Here is a 26,859-nt window from a genome sequence, read left to right on the forward strand (position 1 = left end):
TTTTTTACATTTATGCAAATGCGTACATTTATTACTAAATCTTGAATCTCAAATAATAATTTTACAAATAACACACAATATCTTTATACATTTGGAAAACGTGTTTATGAGTATTAAACTGGGATGATTGCACGCATAATTAATATTATATGATAAAGGATGGAACAGAACTTTGAGTAGAGCAATTGAGGTGTCTTAGTTTGTACTGAATTATGTTTTGTGAGATGTCAGTTCTAAACGAAAATACCAATGGAATTTCTAATGTGAATAATCGAATTCAACATTTCTTTTGAACAAGATTTCAAATAAAAGCTAGAATATGTTGGACATTTTCATGTAACAATTACAAAAACCTCAAGTTCTTATTTATTGGAAAACTATCATCTACATGACGTGAATAACTATCAAAACAAGAAAAGCCAGGAAAATCCGAATTCTAAAAAAACTAAATATAGAATATCCATCGCAAAGAAGTATAAAATTGTTAACTGAATCAAATGTAAATATAAGAGATGAAGATACTTGGACTTTTACTGTTACATAGAATAAAATTAATATAGTTAATATAGTACATAGTTTTATATGTAGCCTGTACCGCAATGAATAAAAATTTCATCAATTTGAATAGTCGTCATCTTAAAAAATATCATACTTCCAATATTGTAGTTAAGATGAATATGCAAATCAAAGGATGCATCACATAGGTAACAATAAAGTATATAATATTTTATAGACATCTTTCTTGCATCAATTCCAATATCAAATACATTGGAAATTTCCATCCGATCAACCGAAAATTAAATTTTGATGATACTCATCTGGAGATAATTTTATTTAGTAGCTCACATGATACTAATGCACACAGCTTTGTCAACATCTAGTCATACATAATCCAACATCTATAGAATGAAATCATCAACATGTAGAAGGAGCACGTTACAATAATTATTATAGTCACCTACTAAACTAAATATTATAACTAGAAATTGTAATTATAATAATTATCGTCACTTGATACAAATGAACGAACAACTTGTCAAATAATCAAAATGAAAGAAATTATAAAAACTGTGCGCAATCAAACTTCGTTCAATCACATCTTCAAGTTGCTCTCATCTGAAACACAACAATAAAACAAATGAACGGTTATTAAAATTCAACAATAGAAGGTTAAATACACATAAATACCTAAAAAAAACAAATTTAGATTGTTAGGCTAGGCAACCAGATGTAATATATATATCTAGACCTATTTATCTATCTATCAGACTGAACTAGATTTGAATTTTACTGTTGTTGCTTTGAAACAAATCAGTTGCCTGCAAAATTATTCATCTAAATTATCAAATTAAATAATAAAAAATTAAATTAAATTAAATAAATTACTTATCCGTCTAAATTATTATGACAGATTTACTTGAAATGAAGTTCATTTTTCATATAAGAGCTGTAATATTACATTTTTTCTCTATTAAAATCGAATCTTCAATTCGAGATCTATAAAACTTGATAGTAAATATCCGAGTAATCGATATGCGGACAACTTTTAACTGAGAATTTATCATAAATAATTGTGTTGCACATTCCATGGTATCACCGAAACAGAGTTAACAGAATTAACAGATCATTATAAATAGCATAGAGGATAAATAAATTTAAAATAACAGTTTCGAAATAAAGTTTTATTGAGAACAAATGTAAAATGTAAATTCTAAACTTGTAATTTATAATTTTTTGGAATTTAATATCGATGATGTGTTCATAACGTCGTCACTGTTTTTGGCTTCATCTAAAATGCTATCTTTGTAAGCCCTTCTCTAAAAAAAATGGTGGCTGGCTATGAAAGTGTTTTGTGCTCTCTGAATATTTTTCTGTTTAATTGAAATTTATAATGTTTTAATTTGAGATTTGAACAGTTTTATGGTGTTCTAATTTTGTATAATTTGATTTGTGTGTCTACAAGCCTATAGCCATTGTTTTCAACTATATAAATGGATAAGTATTTTAGCTTGTAATGATGCTATATGTTTAAGTGTTGTAAGGTATTGTTTTGTGGATTTGTGTTGTATATTGCCAAAATTCTTATGAAGATTATAAGTTGATTTGCTCTGAAAACTGGATTTCCTATTCATTAGCAATAGATCCATTCATAATTTATCAAGAATTTACCATTTTGGAGCCGATAACTTTCTTTAGGTTAATAGGTGAAAAATGCTATTCAACCTATTTAGGATAAATTGGTAGCATGGCAGAGCTCATAATAATGTAGTAACGGCTCATCGTGTTATAGACCAGAGCGGAACAGATATTAGCAGCATTACCAGTTAATAATTAATAAAATCAGAGTGCAGCTTGACATTTCAAGTGTAAAACTTCATGTAATTTTAGTAAATCTCCTCTTAGGCCACTACCAAAAATAAGAAAACCCCAACCTGACAACATATATCACATAGCACAGAGAGAAGAAAGTATTACTGTCTATTATTACGGTACTGTTTTGACCGGGTGAGAGTGTAAGAATTAAGGTCCGAACCCACTAGAACGTATCATACCATGACCGTGCCCGTACCGACACATGCAAAAAAATATTCTTTGCATCATTTGATATGTAATGCACCCATTAGACCGTTCCGTCACCGGCCAAGCACGGAGCGTGCCATGCACGTCCAGGTCAACATTTGTCGGCCAGTATATTTTGTCTGTGACGGAACGGTCCTTGCATGGCACGTGACGCCTGCAAACCCCGTTGTAACCGCGTATGCACCGCGTTGGTAACCAGTTCACCGCTACATTCTCTTGCTAACTGACGCGTTCCCAACAACTTCTGACCGGGTATCATACGCGTATCATACCCGTATCATACGCGTACCATACGCGTAATGTACTGGCATAGACCGCTGTTGATCCGGTGTAGTGGGCATAGTTGTTATTTTACGTGCCTGGCATGGTCTGACACGGTCCGTGTCTGATACGTTCTAGTGGGTTCGAACCTTAACAGAGTATTAGAGACTACCAGTGCCGCATAGCTTCACGAAAAGGACTACTAGTATAGAAGTTTCCCTGAATGCGTCTACACAAGAGACTCAGTCAATTGAGAGGTGGTGCAACTCAAACTTGCTGTGCAAGGTTCAAGATTTGAAATTTACTTGACTTCTAATGGTAGATACGGAAAAAGATTCCAAGTTTCTGGGACAGACAACTGTTTGAGTTGGTCCTGGCACGTTGATGTTACCACTGGAAAGCTCAATAGAAGAAAGTTAAGGACATGTGTCAGTGTTAATGTTCTAAATGTAGTCTACTTTGCTCACATCCAGTCCCATCTGTCTTATGGTACTGTACTGTGGGGATCAAAGGCATTAAACTATTTCGAATTCAAAGGAAGGTAATCAGGCTTATTTGTGGTCTGTCAAAACGCGCTCAATCTAAAGAGAGTTTCAAAGAATTAGGAATATTGACATTACCCTCTATTTTTGTGCTTCAATGACTGACCTATGTGAAGGAAAACTTAAATAATTTTGTTAAGCAGGGAATATCCCAAGAACATCAAACTAGAAGCAGGAAGAACTTGATCACCAACCGATACAAGTATGCTAGCACGCAAAAAACATTTCTATTTATTGGTGTGAAGCTATTTAATACGCTCTCTGAACAATTTAGAGGTTTGAAAAATCAAGTTTTCAAGCGGAGGCTGAAACTATTCCAAATCAGTAACCCCATTTACACTTTTCAGGAGTTCTATGAACTGGCTAAGACTTTGTAAAATTAGAGATGATGGTTTCTCGATCCCTTCCGAGCTGCGATGCATTAACAGATTTTTTCTATGTATTTCACACGACATGCAGTCAAATATTCAAGTAAATAATCAAATTCGTTCACTTACTGACTGTAGTCATAGAGAAACAATAGCATAAGTAGATATCACATGGTATAGGGCGTTTATGTCGTAACTTCTACTGTTATCTCAAGCCGATTACTGTCGATTATTGTCGATTTTTACTGTTTTGGCCGAGTGAGAGTGTATGAACAGTACAATATGAGAGATTACCAGCGTCACACAGCTTCAAGGGTAAGAACTACGTGGACTATCGGCTTGAGATAACAGTAAAAGTTGCGACATAAACTCCCTATACCATAGGATATCTACTTACGCTATTGTTTCTCTATGCTGTAGTACTTTTGAGTGTCTCGCGATCATTTGCAACAGTGGCGACAGGAACTGTTTTGTTGGTTAGGAAGAACACGTGGTTTTATTATATATAATCAAAAAGTTTGTTTGATTTGAAATTGAGTTGTTCATTTAATGTTTTTTTATCGAGAATGGTGGCTTTATAAATTTCAAACTGTTCTGATGTATTTAATTCATGCCCTTTTCTTTTTGCGTTTAGTATGGTGAGGTTGGTATTTGTTTGTGTAGGTGTGCCCGGTTTCGTTCAAATGTGTTGCAAAAGCTGATTCAGTTTTGGTTTTCAGTGCGTGAATGTGTTCTTTAAATCTTTGTTTAAATGATCTGACACTTCGGCCAATGTAAAATTTATTATTACAATCTTTGCATTTCAGTTTGTACACTCCAGGGAGGTTGTAATTGTCGGTGTTGTTGGTGAATTTAGGGGTGAGGGTAAACATTAGTTTATTTTCAGTTTTGAAAGCCACATTGTAGCCTGCTTTTTCAAATACTCTGGCAATTTTATTAGATTGACTATATAATATTATATTATAGACGGGAAGGTCTCACATATGTGTCTTACAAAGCGGTTTCTGTCATTTGTTGGATTGGTTTCTTACTTATGTACTTTTGCTTTTGTTTTCTGGTTGAGTTTGTCTATTAGGTTTGAGTCGTATCCATTAATCTGTGCTAGGCATTTTATTGTGTTGAGCTCATTTTTGTAGTTTTCTGGTGATAAGGGTACTTTGTTGAGTCTATGGAGCGTGGTTCTGAATGCTGCATGATTGTGCTGTGTTGGGTGGTTGGAGGAGTTGTGGATTAGGGTATCTGTTGTGGTTGGTTTCCTGCCAATGTTGAAGCTATGTTTTTTTGTGATTGATAGGTCGAGGAAGTTTATGGATTTATTTTGTTCATATTCAGAATTGAATTATATTTTTTGTAGATCTTGTTGATATGTTTACGGATTACTTCATATTGTCTCTGGTTTCCCTTGAAGAGGATGATAACATCATTCATGTATCTATACTAGTATACTATCTTCTTTGATATTTCACTATTGAGGATGTGTTTGTTTGCAAAGTATTGAATGTATATTTCTGCAAGTAAGTTACTGATTGGTGATCCCATGGTTAAATCTTCATCTTGTATCCAACTTATTGTCATAAGTGAAATAGTTTTGTTTGGTTATTGTCTGCAGGATTTCAATAGTTTCATTAGTTTTTTTCTATTGGTGAACTACTTTTCGTGAGCTCTCTGATTATGGATATAGTTTCATCGATTGGAATGTTGGTGTACATATTTGTTATATCAAAGGATGCTACTAGGGTTGAGTTGAACGGAATGTGGGTTTCAGTTTTGAGATAAGCTTATCACTGTTTTTGAGGTGTGTCTTGCTATTTAGATCGTTATGTTTCTAAGGGTATGGTCTAGGTGTTTTGCAAGTTAGTAGGCCGGTGCTACGCAGGATTTTACTAGTATTGGGTTGGATGGGAATGTTGGGTTTATGTAATTTTGGGAGTGTTTGTAGAGTCGGTGCTGATGGGTGGATTTGTTTTTAGGGTGCTTTTTTCTGTTGTTGATATTATGTGTGTTGCATTGTTGATGATTTCCTTTATGGTTACTTGGTATTCAGACTCAACAATGATTAAGTTGTTCTATGTTGTTAGTAATGAATTCCATGGCTTTTTGGCCAAGGTCTTTTTTCATTATGATGACGGTGTTCCCTTTTGACGAATTTCAAGTTTTTATCAAGTGCTTTATTTTTTATATCTCTTATTGGGCTCCATTGTTGAGGGTGTTTTTGGTTTGTGTATTGCTGCATTTGATTACTTTTAATGTTTCATGTCTTAGTCCATCTTGGATTTGTGATTCGGTATGATGTATGGAGGTCTCTGTTTCAATATTTGACCTGCATGTCGAGTGAAATACATAGAAAAAAGTGTGTTTGTAGAATTATTAATATTATGTTGAGGTACTTAAAGTATATACTGTATCAACTACTGCTACTTTTTACTTTCCTTGCCCTATTACCATAGGTAAGGAAAAAAATTTCCAAAAAAAACCTTTCCAAAAAAATTAAGGTACCCTAATTTCAAGTTTTCTAACGATTTTCTTCAAATTTATACCATGGATAGCTATTTATAATCATTATCAACTGACATGAGTCTCATTTCTGGGAAAATTGCAGGAGCTCCGTAATATTCTTGAGAAAAATGGCAGATAATTACTAAAAAACCATGTTTTTCACGATTTTCTCAAAAATGACTAGACCGATTTTTTTTTCAAATTCATACCCTGTATAGTTATTTATCTGCTCTATCAACTGGCATGAGTCTTTTTCCTGGGAAACTAATGGGGGGTCCACCCAATCCTTGAGAAATGGACTTTGTAACCTCCTTCTCGTGCATGAGGTAGGTAGAGCAGTTTATAAAAAGAACACATAGTCGAGATATTTCAACTGTAGAACAGCTGTTTTGACGACTTTTAAAAAAATCATCGAATTTCCCAATTTACACAAATAGTCCAGGCAATAAATGATCGAAAAATGGTATTGAGGGAAAAGTTTGGATGACAATTTTTGACCCTGCAGTCCTGTTTTAGGTAGTGAGGAGGTAAACATATCAAAAGTGCCCACCTCTACGCACTATGCTGAGGGGGTGGGGTGGTTCGAAAGTACCATTTTTTGGTTTCTCGCATATAAACCGAAAACTATGCATTCTACAGACATGACATTCAATAAAAAATTAAAGCTTACATAATTTCCTATAATATTGATTCAACAACTTTTTCTATATCTCTTTCACTTTTCGAGGTATCCGCTCTAAAAGATGTGACATTTTTGAAAAAACATATTTTCCCTTAATTTTTTGCTATTTTTGCTCTTATAACTTTTTGAATGTCGATGGGAAAAATTCATGCTGATCATTTAAGCTTATAGAGCATCCAATTCTCTTCAATTTGATGTATAAATTTCACAAGTTTACGCAAATCCCCACGACTGTTGCAGCAGCTTCAGTGTTGAGTGTGAGATCTTCAGTTATGCAAAAATAGACCAATTGACAAAGGAATTTGGAGAGAATGTTTTGAACACAATTTTTGACTTCGCAGCTTTGTTGAGACCAGTTAGGGGGTGAACATATCAAAAGTCCCCATCCCTACCCCTTGTGCTAAAGGGATGAGGGTGGTTTAAAAGTTACATTTTTCAAGGTTTTGCTTACACGCTCATATCTTGCAGAAAATGCGTTCAACCGACATGACTAACTATTCAAAAATAAAGCTTGATGAATTTTCCACAATATTTGTTCTGTGGTGATTTGTGATATCTCCAACAGTTTTCGAGATATACGTTCTTAAAAGTGTAAAATTGTTAAAATAACAGTTTTTAATCCTATTTTTTGATGTTTCAGGGCCTACAACTCTCCAACAATGCATCGTAAAAATGGATGCTCACCGTCGATTTGTAAAACTTTGTTTTCTCTTCAATTTTATGTATTATTTCAATACTCAATGTTTTCCCTCTATTGTTATAGCAGATTCAATGTTGGGTGTGAAATGTTCAACTCTGCAACAAGTGTCAACTTATCAGTTCCACACCTTCAATAGACGGGCTAGAGATGCGTATTTTTGCTATGTTTACCTCCTAACTAGTCTCCATCAAGCAACAAAGTCAAAAATTGTGTACCAGATGTTCCAGACTTAAATTTCTTTGTCAAGTGATCAATTGTTACAAAATTCAAATTTCACCGCCCCCCCCATCTGCTATAACAATAGAAGGAGAACATTAAGTAGTGAAATAATACATAAAATTGAAGAGAAAACTAAGCTCTACAAATCTACGGTGAGCATTCATTTTTACGATGCCTTGTTGGAGAGTTGTAGGCCCTGAAACATCTAAAAATAGGATTAAAAGCTGTTATTTCAACAATTTTACACATTTAAGAGCGTATATCTCGAAAACTGTTGGAGATATCACAAATCACCACAGAACAAATATTGTAGAGAATTTATCAAGCTTCATTTCTGAATAGTTAGTCATGTCTGTTAAACGCATTTTTAGTCCAGGCGCTGGCTTACATTGAGCATACATGAGAGAGGCAGAGAATTTGACTTCGGATTATTGTTAGGGGCTCTTTAGTGTATATGAAACTCGATGTCGTCACGTCCCAGGGTGGTCGACAGCTTGGGGGGGAGGGGGGTAAGTTGTAAAAAACGCGCGTTTATAAAATCGCCTGTCCTGCAGTTACTATTCATAGTACAGCTTTTAATTTTTTCTCAATATTATGTACACATAACTGGCTTTCAATGTGATCCTATACATTTTTGCGATAAACCGCATAGTTTTTCCGTAAAAAAATAAAATATCTCGAAAAATGTATTTTTTTATTATGGACTTTCTGTTATTTCTCGAATATTCAAGTAATTAGCCGACTTAGAGGAAAATGCTCCCAATAAACGTTGTAGGCCGTTTCTTGCTGAATCCAATGATATATATAGTTTGGGGGTTACGATCATAGATGCGGCGGTGGGAGGGGGATAAGTAGCACTGTTACGCTGCGGCCCGGTCCTCCCCCATGATAAATGCGCGTAATGGCCTGTCTATTGCATCGCTCCTACTAGTCTATGCATTCAAATTATGTATTTCAGGAACGCTTATCTTATGTATTTTCGGTCGCTGAACACGATTTTTCAACTCTCAAGCCTTAATAATTGATAATTCTCATCATAATATACTAATTATGGTCAAAATTACAAACTTCATCTCATTATCATTATTTATGATTACATTGTAATGATAAACCATCCTGTTAGGAATCCTATATGTGTTTCTCAGTCGATAAAAAACTGAAATTCCATTAAGAGAGAATAATTATTCGATTTAGTTCAATGATCACTTTGGAATTGCGAAAGTCAAGTAATGGAGTAAGTTAAACAAATAATATAGGCTACCCCATATAAAGCACCGTGTAACAGGAGTAAAATATTTTCTTAATATAAATTTACAGTTGAAGCACAAATAATGCCAATTACTCCCATGTGATATGACTAAATATTTGATTACAAATGAAATACAACTCTAAAGCTGCGTTTATTAGCACCAAAGTTATTAAGGAGATGTTAATATAACTTACTTAATCTTTACAGATTCTATTAGATTGAACATAACTTATCATACATATGATGGACATATGTGTTTGCCAAGTTCCGTTCAATCTAATAGAATCTATAAAGATTAAGTTATTATTATTAACATTTTGTTAATAACTTTGGTGTAAACGCAGCTTTATCAACTGATTTTTGTAACTTATATCTACGAATAGATACTTTCCATCTGGCTGAGTTTGACTGATTGTCTAAGGGTGGTACTTGAATGAAAGTGGAATGAGAGATATCTCTGTTGAATTTGAAATATTTGGAGAGAATACTGTTGGAAATCTATTGAGGGGAGATCAGTATAATTAAGGTGTGAGAGCAAGCAATCAATTCAATGAAACAACTACTAGGACTCATGAACGGTTCAAATATGAGAGATTGTCAAAGTATATTTGAAAGAAGTCAGGAGCTATTTGTGGAGTTTTTTTTTAGAATCAAAATCAATGACTACTTGAAATTTATGACTGATTATTGTAACATAGTTTAAATTATCTTAAATTGTATTCATGCTCATAAGGAAGGACTCTAGTATTGCACATAGAAACTGTACGAGAGAAGATCCCATACTTTTTTCATTCAATTACACAAAATATGTTATAAAGTCTGTGTTATATCTAGAAAATATAAAAAAATACCCATAGAAGTAGAAAATAATTTCCAATAAGGAAACATTAACTCTATACAGTCAATACATTGACTCTCTGTCAAATGAAACCTTGAAAATTTAATAAATGTGACAACCGATCATGCTTTGGAGCAGACCCTCATTCGATCAAAACTGAGTGATTAGAATAGCTAGTTCTTCAAAGGTTTTTCTAAAATGACTGCTACTACATAAATAAATCTTCCATCAAAGATATTCTGTTCAAGTATGTTGACATCATTATGGATATCACTGGAGATTGTGAAGAAAGTCATCTAATGAAGTAAAACAAGACTAATGAGAGATGAGAATGATTTCCAGAAGCATAATCTTCTCAAGAGAACATAACATTTTTCTTCAAGACTCTGATGGATAACAGAATCTGCATAATGCTATCAATGGTCTGGAAGCAAGTGAAGAAGTGTGTGATTCTCTTTTGGACGTAAAGAAAGAAATAGTTATTCGGTCTCCAACGATTTTTATCTGAACATAGTTGTGGCAAATTGTAAAAGTGTATTCTCACTTATAAAATGAAACAGAGTTTTTCATTCTCCACGATGCAATCAAACAAAAATCCTAGTCTTAGTTAATTCTAGAACAAAAAGATCTGATCTCTGTATTTTTACTAGGTAGCTGTTTAAAGATAATTCAGCATTGAAGTTTTAGTGCAGCATGCATTTCTACAATAACCGCAATCTCTGTCAACATCTGATGGATATTTGAAATAAAAACTCTTAATCTCACTTGGCCCATGAAATTGTAAGTGAAACTAGTTGTGGATTTGACTAAATCCCTAAATACCGTTGACAAATTCGCATAATGATGACATGGCTCTCCTGAATTCAACTCCTACTTCACTTTTCAAAACTTCAATACGCTGCAAGATTATGGAAACATTGTAATGAGAAGAGTTATGAAAATTCTCAATAAAGATGGAGTGATACAGGTGGACATAGCTTTTCATGTCTATGGTCTAAAATCAAACAAAGGTAGAGAACATATTAGACGAAGCAGCAGCAGAGTAAAAGAATCACTCCAATAATATGCTCTCCAAACCATCGAGACTTGATTTCTAAATCTGTGGCAGAGATTTATTAATGTGACATGCAAGAATCTATAAAGAAATAATCCATCCGTTAGCTACGTGCAGGAATACATACATTCATTCATTTGTGAATAAAATTACAAATCATATGAATATGTTTGGGAAAGAATAACAGGCATGGCCCAAAACTATTCGAATCCCAAATTTTGATACTGAATAACTTATTACCATTTCAAAACAGTCTGAACGGGTATACCATAATGGATGAATCAATCAAAAGTTAGTGAAATATCATTATAATAATACTGTTAGAAATAATATGAATGAATATTTAAATTTTCATTTCATTTTGATTTGACACATATCTATTATTATATTGGATATAATTTCTCAAAAGTTCACGACAAACTGAAGATTCACGAAAGATTAACATTTTCATACTAAACAAAATCATTATGATAATGAATAAATGATGAATTCCATTTCCACCATGAAGAACTAAGAAATTCCACAAATATTTCTTGGAAATTAACTGACCACTATATCAAGTAAGCGTGGCCAGTGTGCAATTAATAATATAATTTAGCCTGCAGCGCATCACAATAAATTAATTTGAGATAAAAACAATAGAACATAAACATATATGAATATTATCTTTATTCTATCATAATATATTTCTTGAAACCCAAGTTTCGTTTATTTCAGTCATTTCTTAGTTTCCTTGCAGAATGAGATGAAGTTTGTAATTTTGACCATAAATAGTATATTATGATGAGAATTATCAATTATTAAGGCTTGAGAGTTGAAAAATCGTGTTCAGCGACCGAAAATACATAAGATAAGCGTTCCTGAAATACATAATTTGAATGCATAGACTAGTAGGAGCGATGCAATAGAGAGGCCATTACGCGCATTTATCATGGGGGAGGACCGGGCCGCAGCGTAACAGTGCTACTTATCCCCCTCCCACCGCCGCATCTATGATCGTAACCCCCAAACTATGTATATCATTGGATTCAGCAAGAAACGGCCTACAACGTTTATTGGGAGCATTTTCCTCTAAGTCGGCTAATCACTTGAATATTCGATAAATAACAGAAAGTCCATAATAAAAAAATACATTTTTCGAGATATTTTATTTTTTTACGGAAAAACTATGCGGTTTATTGCAAAAATGTATAGGATCACATTGAAAGCCAGTTATGTGTACATAATATTGAGAAAAAATTAAAAGCTGTACTATGAATAGTAACTGCAGGACAGGCGATTTTATAAACGCGCGTTTTTTACAACTTACCCCCTCCCCCCCGAGCTGTCGACCACCCTGGGACGTGACGACATCGAGTTTCATATACACTAAAGAGCCCCTAACAATAATCCGAAGTCAAATTCTCTGCCTCTCTCATGTATGCTCAATGTAAGCCAGCGCCTGGACTATTTCTCAAGATATGAGTGTGTAAGCAAAACATTGAAAAATGCAAGTTTTAAACCACCCTCATCCCTTTAGCACAAGGGGTAGGGATGGGAACTTTTGATATGTTCACCCCCCAACTGGTCCCAACAAAACTGCGAAGAAAAAAATTGTGTTCAAAACATTCTCTTAAAATTCCTTTGTCAATTGGTCTATTTTTGCATAACTGAAGATCTCACACTCAACACTGAAGATGCTGCAACAGTCGTGGGGATGTGCGTAAACTTGTAAAATTATAGATCAAATTGAATTTGATTGAATTTGATGCTCTATGAGCTCATGATCAGCATGAATTTTTCCCATCGATATTAAAAAAGTTATAAGAGCTAAAATAGCAAAAAATCTAAGATAATAATGTGTTTTTTCAAAAATGTCACATCTTTTAACCTAGCGCCGCAGTGCAGGATGGTTTCTTACAGCTTGGCGTTTTTGTCATTCGAGATGGGTGTCTGGCTTGGATGTGTTTCGGCCGCATTGCAGGATGACTGTTAACGGTTGCCGGAAGATCAACAGCTGGATTTTTTCGTTATTTTTAGTGATAGAGAAATTCTGATTGCAGATTCGTTCTCAGCGACCCCAAGTTTAGCCTAAAGGCTTAGAATGTCAACAATGTTTCTAAATAATCAAAAATCATCATGAAAAGTCATATTAAAAATCATATGGTAGTAAACCACGTTTCTGGGAACTTTTACTGGTGACTGGAGTTATTATTGACACACAAAAATCAAAATAATCGTGAGAAAGAAAACTGCTGATGAACGCGAATAAGACCGCCACTCCATTGTTCTATTGTCTCGGCTGCTTGGCTGAGCCTGGCTGGAGGGATCAAATAACCGACTGGTTTGATCTTTCGTCTGTCCGCTAGGCGGAACTACGCCGACCATTGCTGGGTGGAAGACGTTACTGCGGCCGCTCGCATTTCCACCAACGCTGATATTATTTGCTGTCTCAGCGCCTAGTCCGATTCAGCCAAGCAACCAGCCTGCACTGCGGAGCTAGGTTTAGAGCGGATATCACGAAAAATAAAAGAGATATGGAAAAATTTGTAAGACCAATATTGTGGGAAATCATGTAAGCTTTAATTTCTTACAGGATAGTCATGTCTGTAAAATGCATAATTTTCAAGTTATATGCGAGAAACCAAAAAATGGTACCTCTGAACCACCCCCACCCTAATAATCTTAGCACAGGAGTAGGGGTGGGGACTTTTGATATGTTAACCTCCTCACTACCCAAAACAGAACTGCGGGGTCAAAAATTGTCTTCCAAACTTCGTTGACTAGGCTAAAAGGAAAAATTACTCTGAAAACAATTATTATATATACACATATACAGTAGTCTGATCGTAATTTCAAATATGTAGCCGCCAATCGTCATTATGTTATTCACCTAAATTATTCTCCCCTTCAAGAATGAGGCTCACAGTTCAATGAGCAAGGAAAGTTGTGTGAGTGTACCACACCAGATTTTTATTTTTGTTTGTTTTTATTTGAGTGACTGCATTTTATCTCAAACCAGAATATCACATATTCTAATATGTTTTATCTCTCTCTTTGATATTAACCTGGACATTTCCATTATTGTATATAAATATTTCATGATATTGTAGTTATTTTCGAATAGTATCGTTTAAGGCTGTGCAAAGGCTAAAAATAAACTTTCTACTGGTGATATTTTTCAAGGTTTCTCGTTTTGTATATCATCAAGCTATCAAAATGGAAAAGTTTTCTCAGGGAATTTTTTTTTCAATTATTACTTTAGGAGATATGAGCTCTTCAAGTTTAAATTTTTGGGACAGAACATTTCAAACTCGGTAAGAGTTTAATCAATGTGATTCAGAGGATAAATTCTTTATGGTATTGGTGATTGATTAAAACAAATTTTTTCCGGAAATATGTCACCTGGTCATATGGGACATATATATGAATCATATATTTATCTCATATTGATCAGGATTTTAGAGTTTTAATTTAGAAAAGTTTAATGAACAGTGTTTTTGTCTTTGAACAATTTTTGTCATCGACAGAAAGATTGTTTATTTCATTTGTTGCCAAATTAATGTAGCTTCTCTTCTGTTTTTAATAACAAACGTGCCGCTTGTGCGACAGATAAAAATATGTACTGAAATGGCTTTCATGTTTGGCATTGACTGAGTTATATTTAATACCCAACATTTTTCTTTTGGTCGGTGTGTGAGCTCGTTCGTTAGGACTGAAAGTAAAGTCCGGCTGTTCTGGTGAAGGGGATAGATTTTGCTCTTGTTTTATAATACAGTTTTCCTGTCGCAGTTCGGGCAGTTTAAAGAGAATTGGATTATTGAATAGGACGGGATCTGAACCCATTTCATTAGATCAGTTATTTTGATTTTTTAATTAATAATTAACGCCGCGAAATACCAGTGGATGCCCAAGTGGGAAGCTATTTCAAAAAGGTAGGTGACTACTGAGTCATTGTTCTTAAATTTTTCATAACCACAAACATTGAATCCTCATTAGCAGCAAAGCGAGTAGCCCCTGAAATATTTCATCTGATTATTATTATTTCGTAATTTCTAATTATAATTCTAATTTTGTAATAAATAATTTATTGTTTTGTTTTAAATATCAAAAACCTGTACGATCTTTTCTTGTGTTTCTTGTTTTTCATTTTCCCACCCTTACATATTCGGTGTAGGCAAATATATTGCTTACATATTTGGTGGAGGCTTCTCCCGCCGTCCATATCGTGCTTAAATATTTGGTGGAGGCGTTTTAAATATCCCTTACAAATGCGAAACTAAAACTTATTTTTGGTCATTTTTAGTAAATTGAATAACTTTCTCAAAAATTGATATTTCCGAAAAATTTTTGTTTTATTCAATAAAAAATACCATGGAGAATTTATTCTCTAAATCTCATCGATCAATCTCTTACCAAATTTTTAATGTTCTAAAATCCTGATCAATATGAGATAAATATATGATTCATTCATATATATGTCCCATATGACCAGGTGACACATTTCCGAAAAAAATTTGTTTTAATCAATCACCAATACCATAAAGAATTTATCCTCTGAATCACATTGATTAAACTCTTACCGAGTTTGAAATGTTCTGTCCCAAAAATGTAAACTTTAGGCGCTCATATCTCAAAAAGTAATGATCGGAGAAAAAATGTTTTCCTGAGAAAACTTTTTCATTTTAATAGCTTGATGATATACAAAAAGGAAAACTTTGAAAAATATCACCAGCAGAAAGTTCATCTTTAGCCTTTGCACAGCCTTAAATTATTGTATTGTATGTATGACATTTGTTGTATATTGTGATGAAGACCTCAGAAGCGATTACAATGAAACTTATTCTATTCTCTTCTAGTACTATCGGCTTGAGTTAACAGTGAAATTTGGACCATAAACGCCCTATACCATGGAATATCTTCTTATGATAGGCTATCTTTTCTCTATCCATGTAAGTAGTTTGATGAATAATTATCGAGTAATTAAAAAATTCCAAACTTACTTTCCATGGTATTTTTACTTATTTTTTTTACTTGGCCTTCTTGGCCACAACCTCCTTCTTCTTCTTGGGAGACTTCTTGGGCTTGATCGAAGTCTTCTTCTTTTTTGGAGCAGGTTCCTGGAAATATACAAGTAAATTAAAACAAGCAATAATTAAAATTGGATTAAATAAAACCCTAAATTGAAGAAGAAATGTTCATTTTACATACCTTAAGTATATACGGAGAAATAATAATTTTCCGAGACACATTTTGTGATTTTTACAAAATTTATCTATTGCATTTATAAAATGTATGAATTCAGGGCTACTTATATATTAATTTATAAAATAGAATTATAATACCCTTTTTTGAAATTAATAAAATAATAGATTGAAAATTCGAAATTATAACTACTAGTTTCATTGGATCCACACCATCTTCAGGTTTAAAAAAATGAATTTTAAATAATTGGCATTTATCAATCTATTGCATTTATAATTGAAATGATTAGAAGAGAAAATACAGCATATAAGGACACTTTTAACAACATAGATGCCATATGTTGGCATGAAAATGTTGGTTGAAATGTTTTTTCTTATTGATCTCTAATAATTTCCAATCATATTATTATTACCAGTGAATGATGTAGTATAAATCGGACAATTATAAATAAAAATATAAATCTGAGTATCCTTTTTTAATTATTTCATCACATGTTTCGGCTACAAATGCCATTTTCAAGTGATTGAAAATCACGGCGTTAGTAGCCGAGACATGTCGTGACGAAATCATTTAAAAAAGGTCGAAGAAAGAACGATAATAATCGGTCAATTAGCCTAGCTCTAGCAAATACATTTTTGAAATCTCGAGAATTTGGCGATTGTATTGGAGCTGAAGTACATTATATAATATAGATTGTTCTCATTTCATAACTATAATAGGCCTATTAGTGATATTCAATTAACAGCTAGAGGCCTATTAGTGATATTCAATTAACAGCTAGAATTTAATTTTCATTATAAAATCCCAGCAAATGTTTGATCGTTCTAAATAAAGGTGCAATTCCTTAGCGACGAATCGAGCTGCTTGGTTAGAGCCGCCGCGGCTGGAGCATATAACCTATAAATTCATAACTATTCTACGAGTCACTAGATATGAATCCTAAAAGCAATATAGTAGCCAACACTTCCAGTTCATTTGCCGCCGTAACGTTCAAAAAACATAAAAATCAAATAAATGCATAGATATGTGCTCTATATTGAGGTTCACCTTATAATGCAAGTATTTGTTTACGTGTTTACTTGCAAGTATAGCAATCCTTGTCTATCATTTAACAAAGCGGATAGCGCTATCCTTTTCTATCTCCTCAACGTTGCCAATCTTTTTAAACCAATGCAGAAATATAATTAATAAAATATTTAATCTCAATATTATACAAATTTATTATTTAATCATGAAATTTTATATATTTTCTAATACAATATAGGCTTAATTGATTAGGTATTTTAAACAAGAATGAACAGTTAGTTATATTACATCAGTTGTACTTGTACCGGTATCAGCTATCATCATCTATAGAAGGATAGTGGCAAGGCAGAGAATCGGCTACGCTGTTCTCCTATCTTTCTCCACTGTCATTATAAAGTGAACCTCACTATAGCCGCGGCGGCTCTAACCAAGGGGCTCGAGTAATCGCGCCTTCACTGAACTTCAAAAACTACCAAACTGGGCCATATAATCAACTTTTAGAAAAATCCCTCAAAACCAACAGAGTTATTGTTTACTTTTGCTTAATCTCTGTTGATGATAACAGAACAAAATGTTGTACCAAATTCCACCTTTTTTCAATAGAAATATTTACAGAGAATTTATAAAAATATATGAAATATAGCCAATAAATTGGAAAACTTCTGATTTTTCAATCCCCTAAACACAACATTTGTATTTCTACAGCATATTTTAATCACATGCTTCTTGTTTGATTCATAAATTGGTATTTGTTATTCGAGTCATGCTGCTGGTTTGCTAGACATGGAGATGGACCTTATAAAATATAGTGGAAAACAATGACATTAATCTAAATTCTAAATAATAGAGTAGTATGACTCGATTTGGATTGAGATAATGAAAGGATAGATAACATTTGATGAACATAATATAATATTTTCCATTGGATTAAATAAAAAAAAAAAAGAAAGATTAATACCAACTTATAATCTAGAGAGATAGATAATTGAGAATTACTCTTACGTCGGAAAGCTTTTCAATGAGAGCGTCGCAGGACAGATTTTTGGCGGGTTCCCAAGAATCACTTCTTGGGCTGTAACCTTTCCATCTCACAAGATACTCGGTTTTACCCTTGAACACTCTTGATTTTATCAGCTTCTCAACCTAAAAAACGAAAATAAAAATGCAAGGTGAAAATTCGAAAAATATCAATTGAAAATCAGTAACTGATCATTGAGGCCGGTTACAGAGCTCGACCGACCGTCAGTGGGTACGTCAGTCGCGCTTCTCTTTTTCATAGATATTCCATGTATCCGTACAGAGCAGGACTGACGGCACGCATGCGCACGGTCAGGACTATGCGTTTTATACTGCATACGAAAACCATCGGTCAAGCTATTGAAGCAAATAGAAGCCTACAGAGCTGCACTGATCAGTAGCCCGATCGCAACATAACCAATGTGCTGACATCTCTGCCCGACAATCAGCTGATATTGAATTGAATAGCATAATGAATGAACTCAATTAATATTGTCATATTTGAATTAAGAGTTTTTCTATACATTTCTTCAATCATTTATTGGTAAAATCATATATTATTAATATTATCTACATTTATTTGATCCGTAGCTTAAAGTGACTGCAAGTATTCCCAATGGTGATACAAGCTCGAAATAATTCATCAAAATTTCTGATGGACATTCTGAGGTAGTTAAAAAATGTATCTTCATCCCCAAGCAATGATGTATAAATGGTACTCAATTCCCTTTGAAATGCTCTTTGGGCGCCATCGGGTGAACTTGATATCTTCGTCTTTTAATCTTTCGTTTACGAAGATAATAAGCAGCAACTAACAATCTGTAAAGGCATCCATTTTGTGAGTCAAAAAACTGATGTATGGATGCGTATGGTCTGGATGGTGCATACGCACTGACGGTCGGTCGAGCTCTGTAACCGGCCTGATAGTCAGCAATTATTATTGTAGGAACACATTAATAAAGTTATCGAGTTATCACTTTTTTTACTCGATTGTAAAAGAGTTAAGAGTTATCTAGTTATCACTCTTTTTAAGGAGTTTTCACTCTTTTTTCTAGTTATTACTCTTTTCTCTCTCTTTTTACTCCTTTTGAAAGTGAGAATCAACAATAATTGTAATATAAATAGTCTACAGTGATTTGTACCCATGAGTATTTGAAAAGTAGGGGATTAATCAACATAATAATTAGTTTAATATTGTGAAGTACAAAACATTTATAGAACGTTAGCCATACTTATATAACTTGATAGGCTCTCAAGTGTAGCGTGCTCTTACAATGAACCTCGGTTGAAATAGTAATTAATTGTAGCCCAAAAGTCACTACCTATTGAATAATCCATAACCTCATGGGTAACCAACTTTGTGACTTTTGGGAAACTTGTTTCAGCAGATCAGCATTGTTGAATCCATCAAGTTATTTAGTATACTTTTAAGTAGATAAAATTGGCTCGATCTAAGATAAATAGAGAAATTTTCTATTCTTTCTGCATCGATAGCTCAATTTTTTCTGAAAATTATGCTCATATGAGCGTGGGGAGTGAAAGGACTGACTGATAGAGAGGGATGATGGACCAACAGTGCTCTGGTCACAGGAGTAAATTCTTCTATGAATGAGATATTGAAGTTTATTGGTAGAGAGGTCTAAAAAGTGTTAACTCCTCCTAATAAATAATAATTTCATTTCATATTACAAATTTTAGTAAAATTTTGGGATCTACAATTAGCTAGAACAACTTCAGTCTTACTTTGATTTTGAACTTTCAATCTTGACTTTTAAACATCAAATCGCCTATAGCAGATGAAATTCTGTTCAATCAAGCATGACTAAAAACACTAAACTGCAGTTAGTTTGGAAATGTGAAGGGATGCATGCTGAAATTATGCTTACAGATGCTTGATGGCTTAAATGAAACGTCTATATTTTGCTATGGATCAGAATGTCTTAGTCATGATAAAATGTAAACTTACAATTTATTTCATCAATTTTATACAAATAGCATTGTGAATAAGTGTATTTTAAGTCTACTTTGTGAGTTTCAACACAATGGGATGAAATATACTTCTGAAAAACATGTTTGAACATATTCGAAAACATTAGGCTAAATTTTCTCAAAACATTATTTTTGGACTCAAGTGCAAGTCATGTAAGGACGGGTTTTAGGTGGGTTACGAGCCACGGAAAGTGATGTTCCAGCTCATAATTGTGAAATAGTGAAGCTGGTCTCCAGCACTCTTCCTACTTACTAGAATATAAAGTGCATGCCGATTGTCTAATACGAGCTTTGAGTTTCGTTAAGATTTTGGAGGGACAAAATATTCAGGGCAACAAAATATAAAATATTACCATTGACACACGCATATTCTGTAAGCCTCACATAAATGAATTAAATTGCCTACATTTAAATGAGTTTTAATTCTGATAGGAAAGTAACTGGAAGGAATTTCAAACATAAGAAAGAGTAATAAGACCTTATAGCTGAATCATTACTATTAACCTTGAACTTATCTGTAAATGGAAAATAAATACGCGTTAAGTTACAATTTGTTATAATTGACTAAGTTAGGCCTCATGTCCTTCGCCTCCTCAACCATTTATTCTAGTGGCTAGAATCGAAATTCAGAGAAATCAAATATGTCATTTGATAAATAATATCTTGGAGAAATGTACTTTTAAGATTTCATGTATTTATTTGCTACTTATCGGGAAATGGATCTCACTCAAGATTTCAACTTCTAGTACTCATATAATAATAATAATCATCATCTCAAGTCTTTTATCATTTCTACTTTTTGAGATATGAGCACTTAAAGTTGAAATCTTGGGAGAAATCCATTTCCGGATTTGGAGCAAATAAATTCATGAGATTTTGAATTTTTTTCTAAGATATTATCTAATGCCATATTTGATTTCTCAAAATTTCAATTGTAGAGATTCCAATTTAAAAAATAACTTGAATTGTTTGTCTCTAGAGTAGAAACCCCCTTTTACTCCCTATGGCAACGAAATATTGCTTTATTATTATGTTACAGGGAGTAATTTAATTTAGTTAGTAGGTGGAGGAAAAATAAATATCGACACATTACTCAAAACTGATTCATATTCTAGAGACTCTAAGGCTAATATGAGGTCAAAAATGTCGATGCGCGCTGTTTCATTTAGAACTGTTTCATCACCAATCCATGCGACTCTAATTCGGTGGATGGATAACTGTACCAAGCATTTAAAAATAATTACACAATATGGGAAAACAAAATATGGACCAGTTTTCAACAATATCGAATTCATTGAATTTACCTCATACTCCTTCGAAGGCTTTGACTTCTTCCTTTTCTTTGGTTCGCTGACCTGAAAAAAGAAGAAAATCACTTTTGGAAAAGGAAAAACTGCAGATTTATAAAAGTATTGCTAAAAAGAGAATGAGAATTTTTCATGATCTGAAACATTTTCATGATCTGAAACATTTTCATGATCTGAAACAAAAATGAAAATTGATTGACAAGAAATTTTTATTGTTATGAAACAATAAATTTAACCGCATTGTTTCTAAGGATTCCATCGAGTTGAAAAAACGTAGTGATGTACATAATATAGGGTTGGGTAATGAAGTATTGATGATTTGGAATAACAGTTACACACTCATTTATGAAAGAGACTGAGCCATTTCGCAGATGATGAATAATGCCCCTCTAATATATAGTAAATTGATGATAAAATTTATACTGAATGGTTCCTATTTTTGAATGGTTATACTAATATATTACTTATTATTATTACTAGGCTACTGTAATATACTTTCCCTTGCTTCATAGTCGGTCGCACGAACTAAAACCCACTTCAAGAGATAATCGGACGGATAAGGATTCATTGGCTGGGGAAATTGCTTAATCAATTCAATTCTTCATTTTCCAGAATAAATCACAATAATCAATATATTATCAATGGAGAAATGTTTCCCCGCATGGACCATACATCCGTGCGCAGAAAAATGCACTTCATCGAGCAAACTCACGATATAATTATATTTTATATATAATGACATTTACATGTAATATATAATATATTTCTGATAATTCTATCACTCTCAAAACAAAGAGAATAGTTGACAATTGTTTAGTTTGGCTAACAAATGAACTATTCGGCCTTCATACGAAATGGCTTTCGAAAAATGCTGGGACAGATGTAAATCTGACCTGAAAAACTACAAAATAGAAATGCCTCATGAAATTTCAACAAAAAGTACGAAAATGCTACTCACCTCCGACTCGAAGACCTCTCTTTTTGGAGGAACTCGAGAAGACTTCCTTTCTGGATCCGAAGCTGTTCTCTTTTTTAGCTGTAAAAATTAAATACAAATTAAACTTATTATTTAAACTTGAAATAGTCTACTTGTTGGGTATGCAGAATGCTAAGCAATAATGATTATATTTTTGTTTTACTGAAAAAACTTGGATAAGCATCATGAGATGAAGTTCATCTCATTGAAGTGTGGACTGATGCAGAAGAGTTTTTGAAATTTGAACCCTCTCTTTCTTATTGAATGATACATACAAGAACAAAAATGAATATTAGAGAATACAGCTTTTAAAAATTTCCACAAGACACATAGAGGCTATGTAAAGTGGAATCTATAATGTAATATCAAATAACTACAGTTTATTTTCTAATTTGAAAATTTGATAGACTGCACTTAGTAAGCGATTCAAGTGATTCCGGCAAAATTATATTCTCATTATAAATTCAGAATACAGAAAGCTCAAAAAAATTTTCCAGTGTGTTTACAGTTTTATAGGGTCAATTGCGCTTCTTTCTACCCACTTGAATTCCTAGTATTTTTCTGTTGTTTTAATAATATTCTGCATCGCATATTCGTTTCTAGGAATGGACGTTGATACTTTATTCAAACTTTTCCACTCCACTTGGATACAATACAAACATATTTCCGATCATTGTATTGTTTGTGCTAGCCTAATAAATAAATATATTTCACGTATTGTAATAAGGGAGCGTAGAGCAAATTTACTGTTCGTTTTTTTTCAAGATTCGTGTCTCAAATTTCCAAGAAAAAGGGAATGATATGAAGAGAATCAGTTTCAGCTTCTTTAACGCTGCATTACACGCGGCCCGTTTCTATCGTATGTTACACGCGGTGATCTGACAGATCCCTCCTGGAATCATCACTTTCTCTCATTTCTCAACAGATAAGGTATATTGGAGGTCTTGGATTGATAAAAGATGATTCAATGATTATGTTTTATGAGTATATATTGTCAAAAAATATCCTCAGTACAATCACTCTGGCATCTCATACGAGAATGTTCCAAGCATAGTGGCTTCTTACACACATGGCTTCTTTTAACGTGGTGATCTCACAGATCAAAAGATGTATAGGCAGACTTCAATATGGTGTACAACAATAACAACTGGACTGACTCACTCCTCAATCATATCTAGAAAGGTAATAAAATGCCATTGATATAGAGAATAAGATTAATAAGAGCAAAGTCCGCTATGATGCCACTGCGCTAGTGTCGCTACCAGAAATTTCGGGCAAGAAGTCGGGTATTTGTTTTCGCTGTGTAGAAAAAGAGCCTTTTTCAAATGATAATATTTTTTATTGAAGCAATAAGAAATATTCAAAGTATAGTAGTTTCATGCAGTGCTTATGGATGTACGAATCGGCATGCGCTAGATAAAAATATTTCTTTTCATATACGTAATATTTCTTTCATGCAACTCTGTATCTAAACATTTGTTTAATAAATTAGTATTGTTCAGAAACCAATAAATCTTGTATAATTTTATTAGTTATAAGAAAAATAATGTGCTCTCAAGTTTCACTTGGCCTTTTTTATTGAAATTTAATAAAATAGATTAAAAATAACTAGTAGTTCTGTGAACAGTAGACCTCCTCACGCAGTATTCTCATCCACAAGTACCTGATTGAAACTATAGACCTTATAGAAATACAGCAATAGACTGGCTTCTCCACACATCTATGTAATTACTTGTCAGCTGATTTATAATGAATAATTCTACTGTTTGATTTTTACTCTAATATTGGCGTATGAAAAAGGCTCCTTTTTCCTTTTATATTATCCTTGAAATGCAAAGTTTCTAAAAACCTTGTATATACGTCGACGCGCAATTAAAAAAGGAACATACCTGTCAAATTTCATGAAAATCTATTACCGCGTTTCGCCGTAAATGTGCAACTTATAAACATTCAAACATTTAAACATTAAGAGAAATGCCAAACCGTCGACTTGAATCTTAGACCTCACTTCGATCGGTCAAAAATGTTATAACAACTAGTTTCAGTGTTACACACCATCTTCAGGTTTTAAAAATAAATTTCATAAAATTCATTCCATTTTCATCTAAAAAAAAATATATTGGTAAAACTAGAACCCCCTGGGTTTTAAGAGCTCGCTCATGAACTGTTGTATTGATCCGTGAGATCTTTTACAAATATGATATAACAGTAGTAGGCTCAATGGGGATCCGATTCCAATTGAAAATAACTACTTCCTGTCGCTTCAAAACGTTTGTTTGTCATATGGATCCAACTTCATTTTTTTCAAATGGGAAGGTGGTCATGTAATACATGATTTCGATACAGATTGTCAAAGGAAAAATAATGGTGAAACTAGAACTTTTCTAGTTCATATATATTATTTTCTTATATTTAATACATTTTTGTTGCAAAATGAATGAGAAACAGTTTCAAGGAATATTGTGGTTAGGTTGATTCATTATCATTATTTGCCAAGTAATAAAATATAAGTTTCGGTAATATTATAATAAATATTTTATTTCCATAGATCCAATGTAGGTATCCATATTCCATTCCATTAATTTGTCTTATATTGTAATATTTTGTGAACTATGAAAATATTGTATGCTAAATTTGTATTATAAAAAATATTATTTGCTAAAATTGTCTATAAATTCTTCATCATTGCTATTGTTTTATTTTTCCCGTTCTTATAATAATATGTATGTAGTTATTTATTAACTTATATTAAATATAGAAGTATAGAGTATAGTTAGGTACCTATAATTAAGTTGCAAAACGAATGAGAAACAGTTTCACGAAATATTGTGATAACGGTTGATTTATTATCATTTGCCATCTAATAAAATATATGATAATATTAGCGATCTATAATTTTCTTGGAGTGGCAACACTGAGTTCAGCATTTTACATTGATATATATATATATATATATAAGTATTATTCATGTATATATATATATATATATTAAATATATATATATATTACATGTATATATATATATTAAATATTATTCATGCACATCGAAGGAACCACTAACTAAAATACGATAAATTGATCACAATCAGCGATCTATATTTTTATAACTTCTAATAAATTTACAAAAATAATGATTGTATCGTCATAGGATACAATAATAGAAAGTAGTGTATTAATAAGGGTAGTTAATTCATAATACATCATGAAATATTAGAAAGTACAATATGAGTAGCTCAGTAACGGCCTGGATGGCCAATGATATAGAAATCTATCTGGAAGTAGCTGTATGAATGAATAGCTATTCTAGTCACGTGGCCGGGAAGTGGTCTTTTGCAGGGTGAGCATGGCGTTTCAGGAATTTCATGCAAGCTCTGCAAGAAACATTCACGTAACGTATGGCATTTTTCGCTACACAACTATAAAATAATAAATAAAAAATCATAAATACGTAAATGAGTAAACAACAACAAACGTAACTTCACCATATTCAATATTCATAGCCCATAATATTCAAAATATCATCATGCCCGCCCTGTGAATGGCCACTTCCCGGCCACGTGACTAAAATAGCTATCATGTACATGAAAAATGCAAGATAGTATACATTACTTACCTTGCCATTGATTGAGGTGGATTTTTTGGCCTTCTTGGCCTTGGGCTCTGATGTTTTGGATTCTACGGTTTCAGTCTGAAAGTGAAAAAATACAATTCTAATTCAATCATCAATAATAATGCACAGTTAATCTTTCCAACCCTGTCAGCAGGCAATCAAGTGATTCAATATTAGTTGAAAGTTAGTGAAACCGTACGCTCAAGTTAGAAGAAACGGCAATTAAAAATATAAAGAAAAACTAGTTACGCAATTTCCATGGTTAGGCTATTATTATAAAGAAATTATTTGATTTGACCAGTCAAATAAAACCCTGTTTTTGAAAAAATCATCTTTTTATATTTTTCGGATGGTCACGTTAATTCGTCGGTCCTGGCTGGTCCCGTAGGTCATGTCAGAGGCCCTGAAATTGATCAGGTGCGACCTGAAAAATCTGACACCAGATCTGGGCCAGCCAGGTCACTCTATATTATTATTATTATTATTAAAAGAGTTATCCACAAAAATTATTTATCAATAATTATAATGCATGAGCCATTCATGTAGGATTTCACTTAATTCAATAATAATGCCAAATAAAATGTTATGATTGATATAGAATGTATGTGATGTTCCCACCTTGACTTCAACGCCATCAGCTTTAGAGTCTTCGGTTGCAGGCGACCCATTCTCCTGCAAAAATGCAAACATTGGTGATTGAAAATTACAATATTCATATCAATCAAATCTATCAAGTCATATCAATTCATATCTATAATAAC

General features: G+C 33.0%; 1 protein-coding gene across 1 annotated transcript; it reads right to left on the reverse strand.

Moving 5' to 3' along the window:
- On the reverse strand, nucleotides 1-26,859 carry LOC120356289 (heterochromatin protein 1-like). The gene is made up of 7 exons (XM_039445206.1): nucleotides 26,717-26,859; nucleotides 26,102-26,176; nucleotides 22,471-22,548; nucleotides 21,510-21,560; nucleotides 18,202-18,342; nucleotides 15,972-16,088; nucleotides 1-1,116 (listed from the first exon to the last, which is right to left on the reverse strand). Exons 1-6 carry the CDS (start codon nucleotides 26,786-26,788, stop codon nucleotides 15,999-16,001), a joined length of 507 nt encoding a protein of 168 aa, XP_039301140.1. The 5' UTR covers nucleotides 26,789-26,859; the 3' UTR covers nucleotides 1-1,116; nucleotides 15,972-15,998.

This window comes from Nilaparvata lugens, unplaced genomic scaffold (assembly GCF_014356525.2).
Source record: "Nilaparvata lugens isolate BPH unplaced genomic scaffold, ASM1435652v1 scaffold63_1_2, whole genome shotgun sequence".
Classification (NCBI taxonomy): Eukaryota; Metazoa; Arthropoda; class Insecta; order Hemiptera; family Delphacidae; genus Nilaparvata; species Nilaparvata lugens.